Here is a 19995-nt window from a genome sequence, read left to right as displayed (position 1 = left end):
GGCTTTGCTTGAATTTACCTGAATGTACCTTGTTTTTCGGGAATAAAAAAAAAATATTTCAACATTTGAGGTAGGCTATATGATCACACCGTTAATAGATCCATTGCTGTATTACTTGTGTATTACTTGCACCTAATTTATGAAAGTTGCCAATCACAATATAAAGTCAAGAGAAGAAAAAGCCTGGAAGGAGGAGAGATGACTAGAAACGATTCTGTTGACCGTTTTATGTGTGGCTTAATTGGGGGAGTAGAGGATGTGCATTTCAGGTAAAATAACAACTCAAAAATAACAACTCTTGTTTTGATATTTTAATCTGCGTGTCGTGATCGCGTTTGGTGTGGGTGGACAAAATACATTTATGCACACATGCAGCCGGTTTGGGTTCCATGTTGGCTTTTGGCAACGCAGACGCTCGTTGAAGTGCGCGAGCAGTGTGGGTGCAATAATTTAATAATATAGATTTTTACATTTATTTTGCAACGCTCGCGGTGTAGTCAGCCTGTGGCTCTTTTTATGTGTGGATTAATTGTCGGAGTAGAGGACCTTGTGCATTTCAGGTAAAATAACAACTCAATATTTATATTACAGCACAAATTATCTAGCAACAGCAAGCTAGCTAAATAGGACAAATTAGCTAGCAAGTGCAAGCTAGCTAGCTAAATTGCCAAAAATGTTTAATGCTTTTCGACCTGTCCCCAAATTAATGTAATTGTCTCAGAGTTTGTTTTGATATTTTAACCTGCGTGTCGTGATCGCGTTTGGTGTGGGGGGACAGAATATATTTATGCATGATGGCGCGGGTTCCGTGTAGGGGTCGTCTCTCAACATCCCTCCGCTCTCCCTTTCCTCCACTGACACTGACCAAAAAGGGACACCGTCTTCCAGCTGATGGCGAAACTCGAGTCGCACCGCATTATTTCCGCCTCATGCACAAATTCAGGTTGTTACTCATATGAACAGCGAAAGTGAAATATTCCTTGAAATTAAAAAAGACCCAAGCCGCTAATAATAACAACAACGCAATAACAACAACGCAACGCAAGATACACTTTCCTACTCATTCATTACTACTGCACTGCTTGTTGTAGAGCTGAGTGGAAATACAAGATACACTTTCCTACTCATTCATTACTACTGCACTGCTTGTTGTAGAGCTGAGTGGAAATAGGAAGAACGCGCATTTTATGGCTTATAAAAGTGTTGAATACAAAGTGTTGACAGTGCTGACTAAGAACTTAAACACGAACTGCTGTATTCGTTGACAGTCTCTCTCTAGTCATGGTTTTAAAAGTTTTGAAACCTTACAGTATCAATTTTGTCGTAGCTTTTTTTAATGCCTGCTACGTTACTGCAGACTCGGATATCTGAACAATCTGATTGGCCAGCAATAGAATAGTGCACTTGATTTCCTCTCCAGGCCCACCGGGAAGGCTGAGTTTGTACCTTCAGACACATGAAATGGCAGCAGTTTGCCTACCCGGCGCGCAGGGCATCTGAATTGACTGCACCTACCACCAACAGCCCGAGAATAAAAAAAAAATAGGAACACAAGGCTTTATCGTTGGGTTTTTTACAGAAATGTTTGGCGATTGCCTAGAAATGCCTTGGAGATCGACAAGTCAATCGCGATCGACCGGTTGGGGACCACTGCTTTACAATGACCATTAGGGTGTACCTTTTCCATACATACTAAAAGTTTGAGGTTTTTGTGACTTTACCTACAATGCATGCCCTATGAATATGGCAAAAGCAAGGAGTGGGGGGTAACCAAACTGTCTGCACCCGGTACCAGGTCCAAAACAGCCCCTCAGAGTTAACCACTTGATGTCAAGTGGAATACAAATGATACTGTAACTGTATTACTGCATGTTACTCTAAGTTAAATTACTGTACGTTTAGTTAAAATGTTGACAAATTAAAATCAAGTTGTACGTTTTTGTTCGTTTTTATCATTTAATGCAATCCCAAGGTGACTTGTTAAGTCATTAAGATGCATCTGAGATTTTAGAGACTACCTCCATGCAGTAGCCAAAGTGTCTCAGTGTGTTTCTTACCAATGACTGTGTCTGGTATAAGTGGACCAGTATGGCCCTTACGTTCCTTACTGTCTCCATCGCCTTCCCCGTTTGCATTTGGGTCAATGCCATCGTTTGATGTTCCTATCAGTAATTATTATATCAGTTTGAAATATTGTAAAAAAAATGCATAAACCATTATACAGTAGACCTGAATACATATTGTATATTCTTATTAATGCAGGATGTTGTGCCAATGTGTTATCCTTTTCATTATACATTATTTTTCGTCTATATACATTTATTTTTCAAGTACAGTATATAACATGTGTCCAATGTGTTTATAATCGAGATATAATTTGTCTTACCTTTGCCTTTGTCCGAATCATCAGTGGATTTCTTGTACTTATCATCTCTTTCCTTCTCAGCATCTTTGATTTTACATTCTTAAAATGATTCAAAAAAGGGGTTTACAAGTTGTTTATTAATGGTTAATTATTTGTTTATATAGATAATATAGTATAAACTACTTATACAACCTTTAAAATACTTTTAGGTAAGTATTCCTTCATGTAAAGTGTTACTAACAAGAACAAATGTTCTACACAGACTTGAATAAGTCAATGAGACATAACAAACCGTTGTGAACAGAAGAACCTGTTAAACAAATGTTTATAATTTCATGCATGAGATTCAATATTTCAAGTATTTACTATTTTTGACATTAGTGTACTATTTTAAGATGATTTTATCAAATGTATTTTGCTTGATAACTGTGGTTAAGTAAACTGCAATTCTGGTTAATCACTTGATGTCAAGTGGAATACAAATGATACTGTAAGTTTATTACTGCATGTTATTCTAAGTTAAATTACTGTAAGTTTTGTTGAAATGTAGAAAATGTAAATAAAGTAAAATGTTTTTTAGTGTTTATCGTTTAATGCAATCCTAAGGTGACTTGTTAATTCATTAAGATGCATCTGAGATTTTAGAGACTACCTCCATGCAGTAGCCAAGGTGTCTCAGTGTGTTTCTTACCAATGACTGTGTCTGGTATAAGTGGAACAGTATGGCCCTTACGTTCCTTACTGTCTCCATCGCCTTCCCCGTTTGCGTTTAGGTCAATATCATAATTTGATGTTCCTATCAGTAATTATTGTATCAGTTGTCAATTTGAAATATCGTCAAAAATGCATAAACCATTTTATACCTGAATACATATTGTACATTCCTATTAACATAGGATGTTGTGATAATGTGTTATCCTTTTCATTATACATTATTTTTTCGAATTTGACCCTATTACTTTTCTTTTTCAGTATATAACATATACGTCCAATGTGTTTATAATAGGGATATCATTTGTCTTACCTTTGCCTTTGTCAGAATCATCAGTGGATTTATTGTTCTTCTTGTCATCTCCTTCCTTTTCAGAGTCTTTCATTTCGCCAACTGATTTGCCAAATGATTTGCCAATTGACTCGCCAACTGATTTGCCACCATCTTTGGATTTGTTTGATCCACTTTTAGACTTGTTTTTTCCATCTCTGGTGTCTTTGCCTTCCCCACTGTCTCCATGCCCAGTATCAGGAGGAGGGGGAGCCAGGAGTGCCTCTCGGGCAAGCCTCTCCTCCTCCGCTCTGGCCTTGTTTGCAGCGTTGATCTGCTCCTGCCTTTCCTTCGCCAGTTTTTCCTGCTGCTCTTGAGCCAGTTTCCCCAGATCCAACCCTGTTCCACCAGCCTGGGTTGTTTTACGGGTCTTCTTTTTACCATGGGAAGCAGGGTCGCTGTCAGCTGAGAGAGAGAGAGGGTGAGAGAGAGGGAGAGATAGGGGAATACTGTAGAAGGTGCTCAGTGAGCATGGTTATTAAAATGATTATTGATATGGAACATTTCGATAAGTGTTGAGAAGACATAATACCTCGCAAATCTGTCATGAGACCAGAACTGAGTTACTGAGGTGAATAGTATATGTTGTTCAACCAAAAATGAATCACTCTGCTGTTTCCTTCATCTGAAAAATTGCGTGTTGTGCAAGATATGAAGATGTAATGTTACCTTCCACTATCAGCCAGGCACTGCATGTCTTGATTCCTGCCGTTGCAGAGTAGATGCCCTTGTCCAGCTGGCTACAGTCCTTTATTAGCAGTCTGTGGATCAGCTTGTCTTCTGACACAGTTATAGTGTATTTCTCTCCCTCCTCCAGAGTGGCATTCTTGCCCATCCATTTGATTCTGGGACAGGGATGTGACAGGACACACTCAAACATAGCATCCTCTCTCTCTTTGGCCTTCACCTCCTGGATCTTGACAATGAAATCCACTGTGGGAACTGGAAGGAAAAGGGCAAATGGAACAAGCTCATGGGAATAAATAAGGAACGTGTTTATCTTCTATCAAAAAGGAATGCTATTCATAATCATTCTGTGTTCATCTTACTCTTGAAGTCTGTAGAGAAGAGATTGACCTCCTCAACATCCACCTGATAGAGCCCAGCATCCTCTGCCTTAAGGTCCCGCACACTGAAGATTAACTTCTTCCCAACAGTCTTTAAGCTGTGTTTCATTTCTTCTTCATCACTATAGGGAATCATTACACCATCCTGCAATATGATACAGAGTTCACACAGTGACAGCTAATATCAGATATGAGTTCAAATTCAGTTCATTTTAAAAACACATTCTTAAGAAAAAACTAAAATCCTCATAGTTGATGGGATGTATGGCAATTGACATGTTTTGACATGGATAGGATGGCAAAATGATAACAAGGGATGAAGTTACTCTGCAACCATAGAAAATGTAATTATATGCCTGGAACTTTGGGTGATAGGCAGAAATTTAAAGGAGATACTACTGCCTTACAAGAAAGAAGGTGACAAATTCTGTTCTAATTGTGCAATGTCAGTCTTTCCTTTAAGGCAGTTGTCATCCATTAAAATGCTGTACAATGTTGAATGACAAGTTTGTTGTGTAAGTTGAGATAAAAGCTAAATTATGTATAATGATACCTTTGCCTCAAGTGGAAACTGAATCAGAGGTCAACTTCTAGATGTCTCACCTTGTAGAGGAAAATCCTACTGGCGGGGTCTTTGAGCTCAAGGTCAAACTCAAACGAAGCAATGCCTACTCCTTTAATATCAATATGTTTCAGGTTATTGATGGTCTCAATATACTGAGGAAGGGATGGCAGATGGTTTGGAAGATCACCGTGAGGAAAAGGGTGGAGAGAAAATAATGGATGAGAGGGAGGGGAGTGGAGAGAAATGGAGTTTAAAATCACGAGGATGAAATGATAGATTAAGGCTATTGCCACAATGACTTAATGTAGTTAACTAGTTACATTCAAATTAATTTCAGACATTATGAATCCTGAGGTTCATAGTGGTCATGTAGGTTTCCACACTAGCCATTAGCTACATTATATGACCAAAAACAGTACACACAGAAGACGTTTTGCACATACTGAATGTGCCCAATTCTCAAACCTTAGCCTGTTCCTCCTGTCTCTCCTTTTTCTTCTCACTGAGTTTCTTCAGCATCACACGGAAGTCTTTGACACCAAACTCAGCGCAGATTCGTTCATAGTCCTTCCTGTCTGCACTCATGATGATTTCCCAGAACCTTTCATCGATTTCTCCAGGTTCTTTCACAGCTTCCTGTTTGTCCACACCCTTCCTGGTTGAAACATGACAGAAGCATTGCTTGAGTATTGGTACAAAACCACATACCATATACTGTAGGATCTTCGTCAATGGTGGTCATTGCCATTTAAGATGAGAGAGGATGATTTTTGCTTTATTAGCATGGCCTTTTTTCTATTACAGCATATTGGATGACTGTCATTCATATTGCATTCACCTAGCTCAATGTAACATCGATAGGTTTAGGTTACTACATGATACTAGAATTGTCCCTGTACCCATCATGAGTTTGCTACAAACTAGACTGTGAATGAAAGTTTACAACTTAGGTGCACAGGTCGAGCGAAATTTGAGTAATCAAGGTGACAGACAGTGACACATTCAATACCGCCTTGCACACTCTTGCCTGCATATAGTTGATCTAGGATGTAATCGTTAGTACAGCAGTTGCAAACAAGAGTTTCTATTTCTATTCAGGTGTGTTTATCCCTATTTTGTTCCGTTTACTTCCGTTTTAGAAACATTTTTCAACAGAATCTGTGTAATGAATACACCCCTGATCACACGCAAACACATTTCACATTCATATCAGACACATACAAACAGCTCGTTGTATATATATTTATTTCTCGCATCCATCTACGTTCTCTCCTCTCACCCTTTCCCTTTGCTTGTGGACTTCAGTACACAACACATCACCTGTCTGTGACCAGGCGAAAAAACCTTTCCAAGCCAAACCTTCATATCATGACCGCTAACTGCTACACACAGCCTACATCATTGTCAGGTCATAGTCAACATAGCTACAAGAACTAACACGTTAGTAAAGCGGCTCAATCATGCAGTAAAGTGTACTCAGCAGCAATCAGTTTAGCAGTTACACTGGCGGGCCCCGGTGGCAATAAATTAATAAAACCAAAAGCTTACCTTGACTTGGAAGCATTCCAGTGTTGGATAGCCATAGCCAGCTAGCTAACATAGCATCCCTCCCTGTTTGAGCCGGGTGTTTGATGAGGCTAAACTAGCTAGCTACTATGGAAGAAATTAATTTGTTCAAAACTGTTCAAATATTGACTTTCTCTCTCTTTGAGTCAACTACTCACCACATTTTATATACTGCAGGGCTAGCTAGCTGTAGCATATGCTTTTAGCACTAGATTCATGCTCTGATCCTTTGATTGGGTGGAAAACATGTCAGTTCATGCTGCAAGATCTCTGATAGATTACTGTGGAAGTCTATGGAAGGGGCTGAGAACCATGAGCCTCATAGGTTTTTCTACAGAATGCTGCTGAGGCTACTGTAGACCTTCATTGCAAAACCGTGTGTTTGAATCAATTATTCAGTGACATGATTATATTTAGTATAGTTTTATCTAAAAAGGATAACTTCTTTAATGTTTCACTATTTACATTTTTATGGTTCTCCCCTTCCTCCTCTGACGAGCCCCCACTGAGCTTAGTTTCCCCATTTGTATGCATTGTGGTCATCCCATCGCACTGTTTTGTCAGGCACAGAGGTCCCTGTTTACAAATACATGTAATGTAAATAGAAGGATCTGGTTACTGATATCATGATCGTCTCATATCTTACCTTTTTCTGAGCAATTTCCTGAACTCTGCTGGATCTACTGAACCTAAACAAAATAAAGGACACTCAATGTTACCCAACTTAATGTAAAGTGACAGGATACCATTGGAGTCTGGTGGGAGGAGCTATAGGAGGACGGGCTCATTGTATTGGCTGGAATGGAATAAATGGAACGGTATCAAACACCTCAAACATATGGAAACCACTTTCCATTTGCTCTATTCCAGCCAGTACAATGAGCAAGTCGTGCTATATCTCCCCAAACTAGCTTCCACTGCAGAATACCCAATGGGCAAAAACTAGTTGAATAAACTTTTCTCCCACGTTATTTCGACAAAATAAATCAATGTGATGATGTTGAATCAACATGGAAAACTGATTGGATTTGCAAAAAGTTATCAATGTAAGCGAATTTCATCTTTTTGGGGGAATTTCATGTTGAATTCACATTAGCTGACAACTCAACCAAATGTAAATCAAACTAGATGTTGAACTGATGTCTGTGCCCAGTGGGTAGTCACATTAAATATATGGTTCTAGTAACACCTTATTTGGATAGACCCAAATAGATGTTCAACTAACTGTCAACAAACTATTCAACCAACTACTCACTACCAGGAGTTTGATAGTTTGAACATCTACAGTATAGATGATCTATTGGGGAGTAGGTATCCAAATGTCTAAAAATGGTGCTATTGGTGGTGGAGGGTTCAGTAAGGAGGAAACTAGATGGTAACAGGGCAGCTAAACCAGATTCATGTTTGCAGAGCAGGAAACATCATATTTATTTAAATGAAACCAGGTGTAAGCCCGTCAGCTTCGCAAGATTACGCTTTGGTTCTAGATTTCTAACATGAAGCTCACGCCCGAGAACAACAGGATAAAATGTCTCACTCTACTTTGTCAGCAAAAAGTAATGATTCCAATGTAGCAGATAAAAAACGTACTGTTTTCTCAATGCCCCATTGTAGCTTTAGTGTAGTTGTGCAAAGCCCATGGTGAGGCGGTTACTTTTTAATGTGATGTAGGTAAATAAGCAGTAGCAAATGTATGTACAATATGTACAAAGTAAATACAGTGCATTCGGAAAGTATTCAGACCCAGACCCGTTGGCAAAGCAAAAATAGGTTTTCAGATTTTTTTGCGAATTTATAAAAAATTAACAACTGAAATATTACAATATTACATTTACATAAGTATTCAGACCCTTTACTCAGTACTTGTTGAAGCACCTTTGGCAGCGATTACAGCCTAGAGTCTTCTTGGATATGACTCTACAAGCGTGGCACACCTGTATTCTCCGCAGAGTCTCTTCAGAGATGTTTGATCGGATTCAAGACTCGCCCTGTGGTGCGTGTCTCCAGCCCGGTACCACCAGTTCCGGCACCACGCACCAAGCCTCCTGTGCATCTCCAGAGCCCTGTGCACCCTGTTGCTGCTTCCCGCACTAGCCTTGAGGTGCGTGTCCTTAGCCTGGTACCACCAGTTCCGGCACCACGCTCCAGGCCTACTGTGCGCCTCAGCCGGCCAGAGTCTGCCATTCTGCCCAGCGCCGTCTGCGCTGTCTGTCTGCCCAGCGCCGTTTGAGCTGCCTGCCTGCCCAGCGTCATCTGAGCTGCCCGTCTGCCCAGCGTCATCTGAGCTGCCCGTCTGCCCAGCGCTATCTGAGCTGCCCGTCTGCCCAGCGCCATCTGAGCTGCCCGTCTGCCCAGCGCCATCTGAGCTGCCAGAGCCGCCCGCAAGTCAGGAGCTGCCAGAGCCGCCCGCCAGTCAGGAGCTGCCAGAGCCGCCCGCAAGCCAGGAGCTGCCAGAGCCGCCCGCCAGCCAGGAGCTGCCAGAGCCGCCCGCCAGTCAGGAGCCGTCCTCCAGTCAGGAGCCGCCCGCCAGTCAGGAGCCGTTCTCTAGTCACGAGCCGTCCTCCAGTCATGAGCCGCCCTCCAGTCATGAGCTGCCCTCCAGTCATGAGCTGCCCCTCAGTCCGGAGCTGCCCCTCAGTCCGGAGCTGCCCCTCAGTCCGGAGCTGCCCTTCAGTCCGGAGCTGCCCCTCAGCCCGGAGCTGCCCCTCCGTCCTGTGGCGCCCTCTACGATGGTCTTCAGTCCGGGACTCGCTGCAAGGGTCCTCGTTCCTGGGAGGCCACCTAAGCGGGTATTGACTATGGTGGAGTGGGGTCCACGTCCCGCACCCGAGCCACCGCCGTAGGAAGGCCCACCCGGACCCTCCCCTTCTGTGTCAGGTTTTGCGGCCGGAGTCCGCACCTTTGGGAAGGGGGGGGGGTACTGTCACGCCCTGGCCTTAGTTATCTTTGTTTTCTTTATTATTTTAGTTAGGTCAGGGTGTGACATGGGGGATGTTTTTGTCTCGTCTAGGGTGTTTGTATTGTCTAGGGGGTGTTTGTAGAGTTCATGGGGTTGTGTTCATTGTAGGTGTTTATGTAAGTCTATGGTTGCCTGGTTTGGTTCTCAATTAGAGACAGCTGTCTATCGTTGTCTCTGATTGGGAGCCATATTTAGGCAGCCATAGTCATTAGGTAGGTTGTGAGTGATTGTCTATGTGTAAGTTGCCAGTGTCTGCACTTATTGTTTGTATAGCTTCACGTTCGTCTGTTTGTTGATTTGATTAGTTTGTATAGTGTTCGTTTCGTTTTCGTCTTCATTAAAGAAGAATGTATTGTTATCACGCTGCGCCTTGGTCCTCCTCACTTAAATGTTAGGACGAACGTGACATGGACAGAAATCAAATAATAAGTAAGCCTAAATCTAAACCAAGATTATAAGAACTTAATAATGCCTGATAATAGCCATGTAGCAACCTGTCCCCTGTCTGGCTGCAACAGGAATGACAGAGCTTGCATATGTTTCCATCAAGGCCTCATGTTTGAACATAAGCCTACTATTGCAACAAATCAACAAATAATGGAATGAAAAAAATGAGATGAGAGGGCCACAAAAACACATTCAGGTAATACAAGCACACACAATTGCCATAAATACACACTTAAATTATTAGTGTAGAACCATGCCTAAGTATTGAATAAACAGGGTACACATTGCTCTCCCACTGGGATTTAGCCAACTGGGCATTACCCAACACAAAGGATGGACGAACACATGGACGAACGAAGTTCTGGTTGACACGCCCCCTTCCTGAGCACGACAAGGGAACAAATATTTCACCTCTTAAATTACGAGGAATCAAAAGGTAAGTTCTAATCATTACTTTTAACATAGGAATAGCCATCCTAATAATACCATATTTGCACTTTGTTGGCATTAAAACACAAAAAGCATGATTAACAGAGTGAAACTAGTGGAGCAGCAAACAAATGTTTGGCGCCATAACCAAGTGAATGACTGCATCCTACAAATGCCCCATACATTTATTTTTCTTTTAAAATGTTACTTGTTGGCAAATGATCAACAGTACCACATGACATGGTAAGCAAACACATAAATGCAATTACTAAACGTGCTTTCATAATTAAAAAATGGTTTCCATAAACAATGCTGTTTTTTTAGAGAGCAGGTCAAAATATTAGGCACGGATTGAAAAATCTCCTCCTCCAAATACTCTTTTGTAGGTTTTTTACTTTTATCATGGATGGATGGATGAATGAATGAAAATACCCACCTATGTCTTCTAACTGCTCCATGGCCTTCTTCTTCTTGAATCCAACTAATAACAGACGTTTAGGATTAGCACCAAAATACAAGGACTCAACTGATCATACAAGTAAGTTATATGAAGTGTAAAGAAACAAACATTCTCACCCTCAATCACATTCAATGCTGCAGTGCAAATAGCCTTGCCATATTTATTGATAGCATAGCATTTGTAAGTGTCTGCCTCCTCTCCAGACACTCTGTGAATCTGGTGAAATAAATTATCTGTTTAATCACAACTGAACAGATTCATGGGTTATATGCACACTCATGTGCATAAGGTTACACTCACCTCTAAAGTGTATTCACCAGTAGCTTCATCATATTTCTTTAGAAATTTTTCTGTGTCTGACATATCCCCCTTAGCTCTTCCCCAAGTCACCTCTGGTTTGGGATCCCCACACACATTGGCTTTGAAATTTGCTAATTTACCTGTAGGATGTGCAAAAACATTGATTCATTATAAAATACCCCAATCCCAACGTGAAAAAGGATTGAAAGGAATGTGAGTCTTATTTAGTTATTGCTTGCTTTTTTCATGTCTACCAAACTTGCCAGCAGGCCTGCTAGCTAAGATAGTTAGACAAGCTTGCTACTCTAACTTGATTGATAGCCTGAAAGGGCTTATTGGTAGCTAGTTATGAGTTTGGGAGATTGGGAATCTATCTGGACTAGCTAAAGCCAACTTCATAAAAGCTAAGTGTAGCATTACAGAGAAAAAAACATGTATTTAAAAATGTTTGACAAATCTTAGGGGACACGTGCCCCTGTGCCCCCTATTGGCATGACACCTCTGAGCACATAGACCAACACTGAGAGGGCCTAGGCCTGATACAGATCTCCTAAAACATCCTGAGGGCTCACCCTCTTGAATGGTTAGAGCGATGGGTTTGCGAAGGAAGTCTGGGGTGCTCTTGCCCTCCGGTAGAACCTCTATAAACTGCGTGATCATGACCCCAGGGACCTTGGACCTCTTCTTGATGCCAGCTGGAGAAAAGATGAGAAGTAAGAGGAAAATAAGTCTGATTAAGCCCCAAAAAATGTTTTACAAAAACATAAATCCAATCAATGAATCAATACATGAACTGCACTCAAAAATGGCATGAATCAATTATTCAATCATGATATATAAATACAATACATTCAGGATGTATTCGGACTCCTTGACTTTTTCCACATTTTGTTATGTTATAGCCTTATTCTAAAATGGATTATATTGTTTTTTCCCCCTTATCAATCTACATACAATACCCCATAATAACAAAGCAAAATAAGGCTTCGATTTTTTTGCACATGTATTTAAAATAAAAACTTAAATATCAAATTTACATAAGTATTCAGACCATTTACTCAGTATTTTGTTCAAGCACTTTTGGCAGTGATTACAGCCTGCAGTCTTCTTGGGTATGACGCTACAAGCTTGGCACACCTGTATCTGGAGAGTTTCACCCATTCTTCTGTACGGATAATATACTTTAATCACTGCCAAGGGTGCTTGAACAAAGTACCGAGTAAATGGTCTGAATACTTATGTAAATGTGATATTTAAGTTTATGTTTAATACATTTGCAAAAATTTCTAAAAACCTGTTTTTGCTTTGTCAATATGGGATATTGTGTGTAGATTGAGGAGGAGAAAAAAACTATTTAATCAATTTTAGAATAAGGCTGTAACGTAACTAAATGTGGATAAAGTCAAGGGGTCTGAATACTTTCTGAATGCACTGTATATATACAGTACCAGTCAAAAGTTTGGACACACCTACATTACTCATTATAAACGCATGCTTTTCAACCGATTGCTGCCCGCACCCGACCGCCTGGCCAGCATCACTACTTTGGATGGTTCTGAATTAGAATATGTGGACAACAAATACCTAGGTGTCTTGCTAGACTGTGAACTCTCCTTCCAGACTCACATTAAACATCTCCAATCCAAAATTAAATCTAGATTCAGCTTCCTATTTCGCAACAAAGCCTCCTTCACTCACACTGCCAAACATACCCTCGTAAAACTGACTATCCTACCAATCCTCGACTTAGGAGATGTCATTTACAAAATAGCCTCCAACACTCTACTCAGCAAACTGGATGAAGTCTATCACAGTGCCATCCGTTTTGTCACCAAAGCCCCATATACCACCCACCACTGCGACCTGTATGCTCTCGTCGCCTGGCCCTCGCTTCATATTCGTCGCCAGACCCACTGGCTCCAGGTCATCTATAAGTCTTTGCTAGGTAAAGCTCCACCTTATCTCAGCTCACTGGTCACCATAACAACACCCACCGGTAGCACGCGCTCCAGCAGGTATATCTCACTGGTCATCCCTAAAGCCAACACCTCATTTGGCCGCCTTTTCTTCCAGTTCTCTGCTGCCAATGACTGGAACGAATTGCAAAAATCACTGAATTAGGAGACTTTTATCTCTCTCAATAACTTTAAGCATCAGCTATCTGAGCAGCTTACCAATCACTGCAGCTGTACACAGCCCATCTGTAAATAGCCCATCCAACTACCTACCTCATCCCCATATTGTTTTTATTAACTTTTTTGCTCTTTTGCACACCAGTATTTCTACTTGCACATCATCATCTGCACATCCATTACTCCAGTGTTAATTTGCTAAATTGTAATTACTTATTATTGCCTTACCTCCTTACACCATTTGCACACCCTGTATATAGACTTCTTCTATTGTGTTATTGACTGTACGTTTGTTTATTCCATGTGTAACTCTGTGTTGTTGTTTGTGTCGCATTCCTTTGCTTTATCTTGGCCAGGTCGCAGTTGTAAATGAGAACTTGTTCTCAACTGGCCTACCTGGCTAAATAAAGGTGAAATAAAAAAATTATATCCCCCCCCCCCCAAATGACAGCTTTGCACACTCTTGGCACTCTTGGCTCTTCCAATAGTCTTGAAAGAATTCCCACATATGCTGAGCACTTGTTGGCTACTTTTGGCTGCTTGTTGGCTGCTTTTGCTCAACTCTGCGGTTCAACTCATCCCAAAGCATCGGGTGATTGTGGAAGCCAGGTCATCTGATGCAGCATTCCATCACTCTCTTCTTGGTCAAATAGCCCTTACACAGCCTGGAGGTGTGTTGGGTCATTGTCTTGTTGAAAAATAAATGATAGTCCCACTAAGCGCAAACCAGATGGGATGGAGTACCACTGATGAATGCTGTGGTAGCCATGCTGGTTAAGTGTGCCTTGAATTCTAAATAAATCACGGACAGTGTCACCAGCAAAGCACCCCCACACCATCACACCACCTCCTCCATGCTTCATTGTGAGAACCACACACGCAGAGATCATCCGTTCACCTACTCTGCGTCTCACAAAGACATGGCGGGTGGAACCCAAAATCTCAAATTTGGACTCATCAGACCAAAGGACAGATTTCCACCGGTCTAATGTTCCACCGGTCTAATACTTGTGTTTCTTGGCACAAGCAAGTCTCTTCTTCTTATTGGTGATTTCTTTGCAGCAATTCGACCACGAAGGCCTGATTCATGCAGTCTCCTCTGAACAGTTGATTTTGAGATGTGTCTGTTACTTGAACTCTGTGAAGCATTTATTTGGGCTGTAATTTCATAGGCTAGGAACTCTAGTGAACTCTGGTAAGTCTGGGTTTTCCTTTCCTGTGTCGGTCCTCATGAGAACCAATTTCATCATAGCCATGATGGTTTTTGCGACTGCACTTGAAGAAACTTTCAAAGTTTACATTTTCTGTATTGACTGACCTTCATGTCTTAAAGTAATGATGAACTGTCCTTTCTCTTTGCTTATTTGGGCTGGTCTTGCCACAATATGGACTTGGTCTTTAAACAAATAGGGCTATCTTCTGTATACCATCCCTACCTTGTCACAACAGAGCTGATTGCCTCAAATGCAAACAAATGAACTTTGCACACCTGTTAATTAAAATGCATTCCAGGTGACTACCTCATGAAGCTGGTTGAGAGAATGCCAAGAATGTGCAAAGCTGTCATCAAGGCAAAGGGTGGCTACTTTGAAGAATCTCAAATCTCAAATATATTTAGATTTTTTTAACACTTTTTTGATAACTACATGATTCCATATGTGTTATTTCATAGTTGTGATGTTTCACTATTATTCTACAATGTAGAAAATAGTCAAAATAAAGAAAAACCCTTGAATGAGTAGGTGTGTCCAAACTTTTGACTGGTACTGTATATATGTATATTTACTTCCATTTTGTTTAACATACTATGCACCTGCTGCATCTCTGGCCAGGTTGTTTATTTTGCATGACCGACATTTAGGTTGGGGCTTTATCTGACTTCTTATCCTCACCAGCAGATGTCAGTCATGACGTGCTTTTCCACATGTGAGGTACTGGAAATGGTTTGTTTCAATGCCTTTACTGTTCACATGACAGGACAATAAACATCCAAAGTGCACTGGGCAGTAAATTATTTACAAATTATTCTTGTCCTTGAATGTGAATAGTATTGTACAATTTCACACAGGAAAATGTTTGAGTTTTTGGAAGTGTTTTGTCACATATGAGTTTTGTATTTTTATATTTTCATAACAGAATGTAGACATCAAAGGTAAACCAACCTCTTTATCATGAAGTACATTGATTACAGTTTACCTTTATGTTTTACAATATCTTAAGAAAATAAACATTTCTATTTCCCGATATGTGCATTCCAGAAGAATGTGCATGAATACTACATACTACAATCTTCTAAAACATGAATACAACACAGATACTATACCACTGATGTTTGAATCCAAAATAGTTGAACATTTTGTTTGTGTGTGTTTTTCATCTTCAAATATGTCCAGAGGTCACATCTGACCTGAAGGCAGCATGAGGTTAACTGATTTAATTAATTGCCCAGAATATTTAAAATCTCAGGACAACCAATCAAAATCAATTTACCTCAATATATAGAATTTGAAAACCAAAACATCAGTGAGTGAAAAAGCGAAACTTGCTTTTTGATCATCACTGTCCTACCTTTTTTATCTTCTTCCTGTTCAGCCTCTGAAGGGCCTGGGCGTGCAAAGACAAAAGGATGACGTGGAAGCAGATGAGACAAGAAACATTAATCCTGGTAAGGACTTGGAGAGAGGGAGAGGAGAAGTACCTTTCTGGCAAAGACATGGTTTAGGCCTAGTACTTTGGCAGAATGGCAGAGAGACATTAGAATCCTTATACATTACGATATGTATGGTAAAGACAGGATATATTCCAACATAGGGACATACAATACATTTGTAACACTTTACTTAAAGACATAAATTAACATCATGTAACATATTATGTCAGCCTTAAAATACATCATCATAAAGGCTCATATATGTCTAAAACAAGTAATGAAGGATTGTTGGCTTAAAGTAAAGTGTGACCAATTTAATAAATGGGGTGAAACACAAATACAGGTACAAAGACATTTAGCTACGTTTGGAATGTAGTTTTGTACATTTAAGGACAATAGTTAAAGACATATCCATAATGGACTTTACTAATGGTACTACAAGGACCAAGTTAGTATGGCAATACAACTTCATTCATTTCTTGCAGATGTGTCTGAATCTCAGACAATGTAATGTTGTAGAGATTTTTTTCTCTCCTGTGAGACATGGTACTAGACCCTAGAGCTTGATGGCCCTCCCTCCCCATCCTCAGGGCAATTCCAATGTTCTTGTGTTTATGTTCTACTCAACTCTGATTGACTGGCTATATTTCAAAGAGCTGCCATTGTGTATAAAGGAGACAACCCTCTGGCTCATCTGCAATGTTCAATATTCAATGAGACTGAAAATTCATTTTAAACCGAGTTCCATCTTGTCTTGTTCATTGTCTTGGGTCTTAGTCGCCTCTTCTGAAACTGCTGATCACTTGAAACAAGATGTTCTTATTTCCTTTGTTGTGTTTTTTCTTGGGGTGGTTCATCTCCCCAATGGCGCAGCGGTCTAAGGCACTGCATCTCAGTGCTAGAGGTGTCACTACAGACCCTGGTTTGATTCCAGGCTGTATCACAACCAGTGGAAAGGCTTCCCAGAAGAGTCGAGGCTTTTATAGCAACAAAGGGGGACCAATTCCATATTAATAGCCATCATTTTGGAATAAGATGTTCGACAAACAGGTGTCCACATACTTTTGGTCATGTAGTGTTGGCTGCCAATATAGGCTACTGCAATACCACAGTGCACCACAAGGTATTCCCATCTATATTTTCTCTGGCAATCATTGGGGGCCTTGTGAAGATAACGCTTGATGTTTGTTGTCGTCTCTGTCTTAGTATGTACTGTACTGGAATTAGGAAGGAGAGAAAGGAACACTCATGTATACAGTACCTCCTTGGCCAGTGGCCGTCTGGTCTGTGACCTTTGACTTCTTCCACATCTTGGCAGATGTGTGTGTGTGTGATCCAAAAGCTCAGTCAGTCAGGGGGCTCTCTGTAAATGAAAACATAATGTAAACATCAACTGATTGATGACTTATGAATTTTGATATTTTCAACCCTTGTTCTCTATTATACTTTATCTATTACGAGAATGTCTTTCCAAAAGAGGTGGCAGAGTCCAAAGTTCCTGAACACAGCTGAGCTGTATGTCTGTCTCTAGAAGGCAATGTTGACATGTCATCTGTAAAGTCTTGCACTTGCTGAGGTGTCCATTAAATGTGGAGTGTGAAGGATGCATGTTGTGTTTGAACTTTAGGCTGATGCCCTTTTCCTGTGTGACTGATAGTGACTACAGCTCATAACAGTGACAATGACACATGCTCAGGGTGCACAGTGTGCTGTACCGTAGACTGTATTTAATCTAAGAGATAAAAAGTTCCTTGTTGTTTGCTGACAATATTCATTATTTATGGGATGCATATGATTGTGTATCTTGAGCAAGGCAAAGTGTGTGTGTGTCTGTGTTTCTCATAATCTGGTAAAGATACAGCATACAGTACATTGCCTTTCATCTTTTTGTGTGGTGCTGTCATTTTAAACTGTCAGAAGCCAATTTAATTACATGGGATTCAGAAGATGTATTACCTTTCATTAAACAGCCAAGACTAACCCTGTGCATGTGATAGGGCACATACCTCATAAAACTATGACCATGCTATCACCAAGATTGTCCAAATGACTGGAGTGGTTATACTTGAATGGGTACGCAGATAGAAATAGCAAGGTCAACAAAGGTTTTTGATATGAGATTGCAAACAAGTATCTAGTTTGTAACAGTTTTTGGCAAACGATCTGATCTGATTGAGAGAGAAAAAAAAAAAGGCAAAATATCAGAATTAGAGTACCTGTGTAAAGTCTAAGAATTGTCTAGCCAAAAAGTGGCAGACTTAGGGTGATTGCAGTAGAAAAGCTTAAGGGGCTTGGATAGGGTTGCGAAGGGAGGGTATAATACTGGCAACATTCGTTTTCCACTAAACTACCAGAATGTTGTTATCTTTCAAGGATTTTATATAATCTATTACATAAAGTACCCCTTTGAGTTCTTCAGATTATCACAGGTATCAGTAATAATCGTAGGCCTTCTGTAATTGAATAAGATGATTTTAAAATAAAAAATGTCAAAGCTGTAAAACATTATCCTAAATATAAACCATCAACCAATTGAATACCATAGGTGTTTAATATGGGGTTTCAGCATGAAATATCCTTTATATATGGTGCCATCGGAAAGTATTCAGACCCCTTGACTTTTTCACATTTTGTTACATTACAGCCTTATTCTAAAATTGATTAAATAGTTTTTTCCCCTCATCAATCTACACACAATACCCCATAATGACAAAGCAAAAACAGTTTTTAGAAAATTTGCATATAAACAAAAATACAAAAACGGGAAATATTATATTTACATAAGTATTCTGACCCTTTACTCAGTACTTTGTTGAAGCACCTTTGGCAGCGATTACAGCATTGAGTCTTCTTGGGTATGACGCTACAAGCTTGGCAAACCTGTATTTGGGGAGTTTCTCCGATTCTTCTCTGCAGATCCTCACAAGCTCTGTCAGGTTGGATGGGAACGTCGCTGCACAGCTATTTTCAGGTCTCCCCAGAGATGTTCGATCGGGTTCAAGTCCAGGCTCTGGCTGGGCCACTCAAGGACATTGAGAGACTTGTCTCGAAGACACTCCTGTGTTGTCTTGGCTGTGTGCTTAGGGTATTTGTCCTGTTGAAAGGTGTACGTTCGCCTCAGTCTGAGATCGTGAGTGCTCTGGAGCAGGTTTTCATCAAGGTTCTCTCTGTACTTTGCTCCGTTAATCTTTTCCTCGATCCTGACAAGTCTCCCAGTCCCTCCCGTCCCTCCCATCCCCACAGCATGATGATGCCACCACCATGCTTCACAGTTGGGATGGTGCCAGGTTTCCTCCACACACATTTAGGCCAAAGAGTTCAATCTTGGTTTAATCAGACCAAAAAAGCTGCAAAGCTGCATACTTTTTTTGGTATCTTTTCCCAGATCTGTGCCTCGACACAACCCTGTGTCGGAGCTCTACAGACAATTCCTTCAACCTCATGGCTTGGTTTTTGCTCTGACATGCACTGTCAACTGTTGGACATTATGTAGACAGGTGTGTGCCATTTCAAATCATTTCCAATCAATTGAATTTACCATCATGTCCAATCAAGTTGTAGAAACATCTCAAGGATGATCAATGGAAACAGGATGCACCTGAGCTCAATTTCGAGTCTTATAGCAAAGGGTCTGAATACTTATGTAAATAAGGTATTTCTGTTTCTTACTTTTAATGCATTTGCAAAAACGTCTGAAAACCTGTTTTTACTTTGTCATAATGGGGTATTGCTTGTAGATTGATGAGGTTTTGTAAAAATATAATCCATTTTAGAATAAAGCTGTAATGTAACAAAATGTGTAAAAAGTCAAGGGGTTTGAATACTTTCCGAATGCACTATATACACAAATAAAAGAGGGTTCCTCAAGGATTCTTTGGGAAAGGTGTGGAATCGTAATGACTCAAATAATATCCCTTTGAGCCCTGAAATGTTTCTTTGCCGTTTACAAAAGTGTTCTTTGCGCTATGAGTGATAATTCAAATGGTAGGGCAGCGACTCATTAGAATATTTCT

General features: G+C 40.4%; 1 protein-coding gene across 1 annotated transcript in view; it reads right to left on the bottom strand.

Annotated features, from left to right (window-relative positions):
- LOC129829998 (immunoglobulin-like and fibronectin type III domain-containing protein 1) overlaps positions 1-17292 on the bottom strand; it is a 35063-nt gene extending 17771 nt beyond the window's left edge. The window contains exons 1-16 of the mRNA XM_055892100.1: positions 17244-17292; positions 15901-15936; positions 11773-11895; positions 11201-11340; positions 11017-11116; positions 10877-10921; positions 7252-7294; positions 5505-5694; positions 5078-5191; positions 4457-4619; positions 4077-4349; positions 3390-3812; positions 3057-3161; positions 2658-2675; positions 2387-2449; positions 2058-2162 (exon numbers count right to left, since the gene is read on the bottom strand). Of these exons, the coding sequence (XP_055748075.1) occupies positions 2058-2162; positions 2387-2449; positions 2658-2675; positions 3057-3161; positions 3390-3812; positions 4077-4349; positions 4457-4619; positions 5078-5191; positions 5505-5694; positions 7252-7294; positions 10877-10921; positions 11017-11116; positions 11201-11340; positions 11773-11895; positions 15901-15936; positions 17244-17292 (1990 nt within the window). The remainder of the gene's footprint in view (positions 1-2057; positions 2163-2386; positions 2450-2657; positions 2676-3056; positions 3162-3389; positions 3813-4076; positions 4350-4456; positions 4620-5077; positions 5192-5504; positions 5695-7251; positions 7295-10876; positions 10922-11016; positions 11117-11200; positions 11341-11772; positions 11896-15900; positions 15937-17243) is intronic.
- Positions 17293-19995: the final 2703 nt, after the last annotated feature.

The sequence above is a fragment of the Salvelinus fontinalis genome, chromosome 31 (genome assembly GCF_029448725.1).
Source record: "Salvelinus fontinalis isolate EN_2023a chromosome 31, ASM2944872v1, whole genome shotgun sequence".
Classification (NCBI taxonomy): domain Eukaryota; kingdom Metazoa; phylum Chordata; class Actinopteri; order Salmoniformes; family Salmonidae; genus Salvelinus; species Salvelinus fontinalis.
The sequence above is the reverse complement of the archived record's forward strand: the minus strand, read 5'-3'. Positions and strand labels throughout refer to the sequence as shown.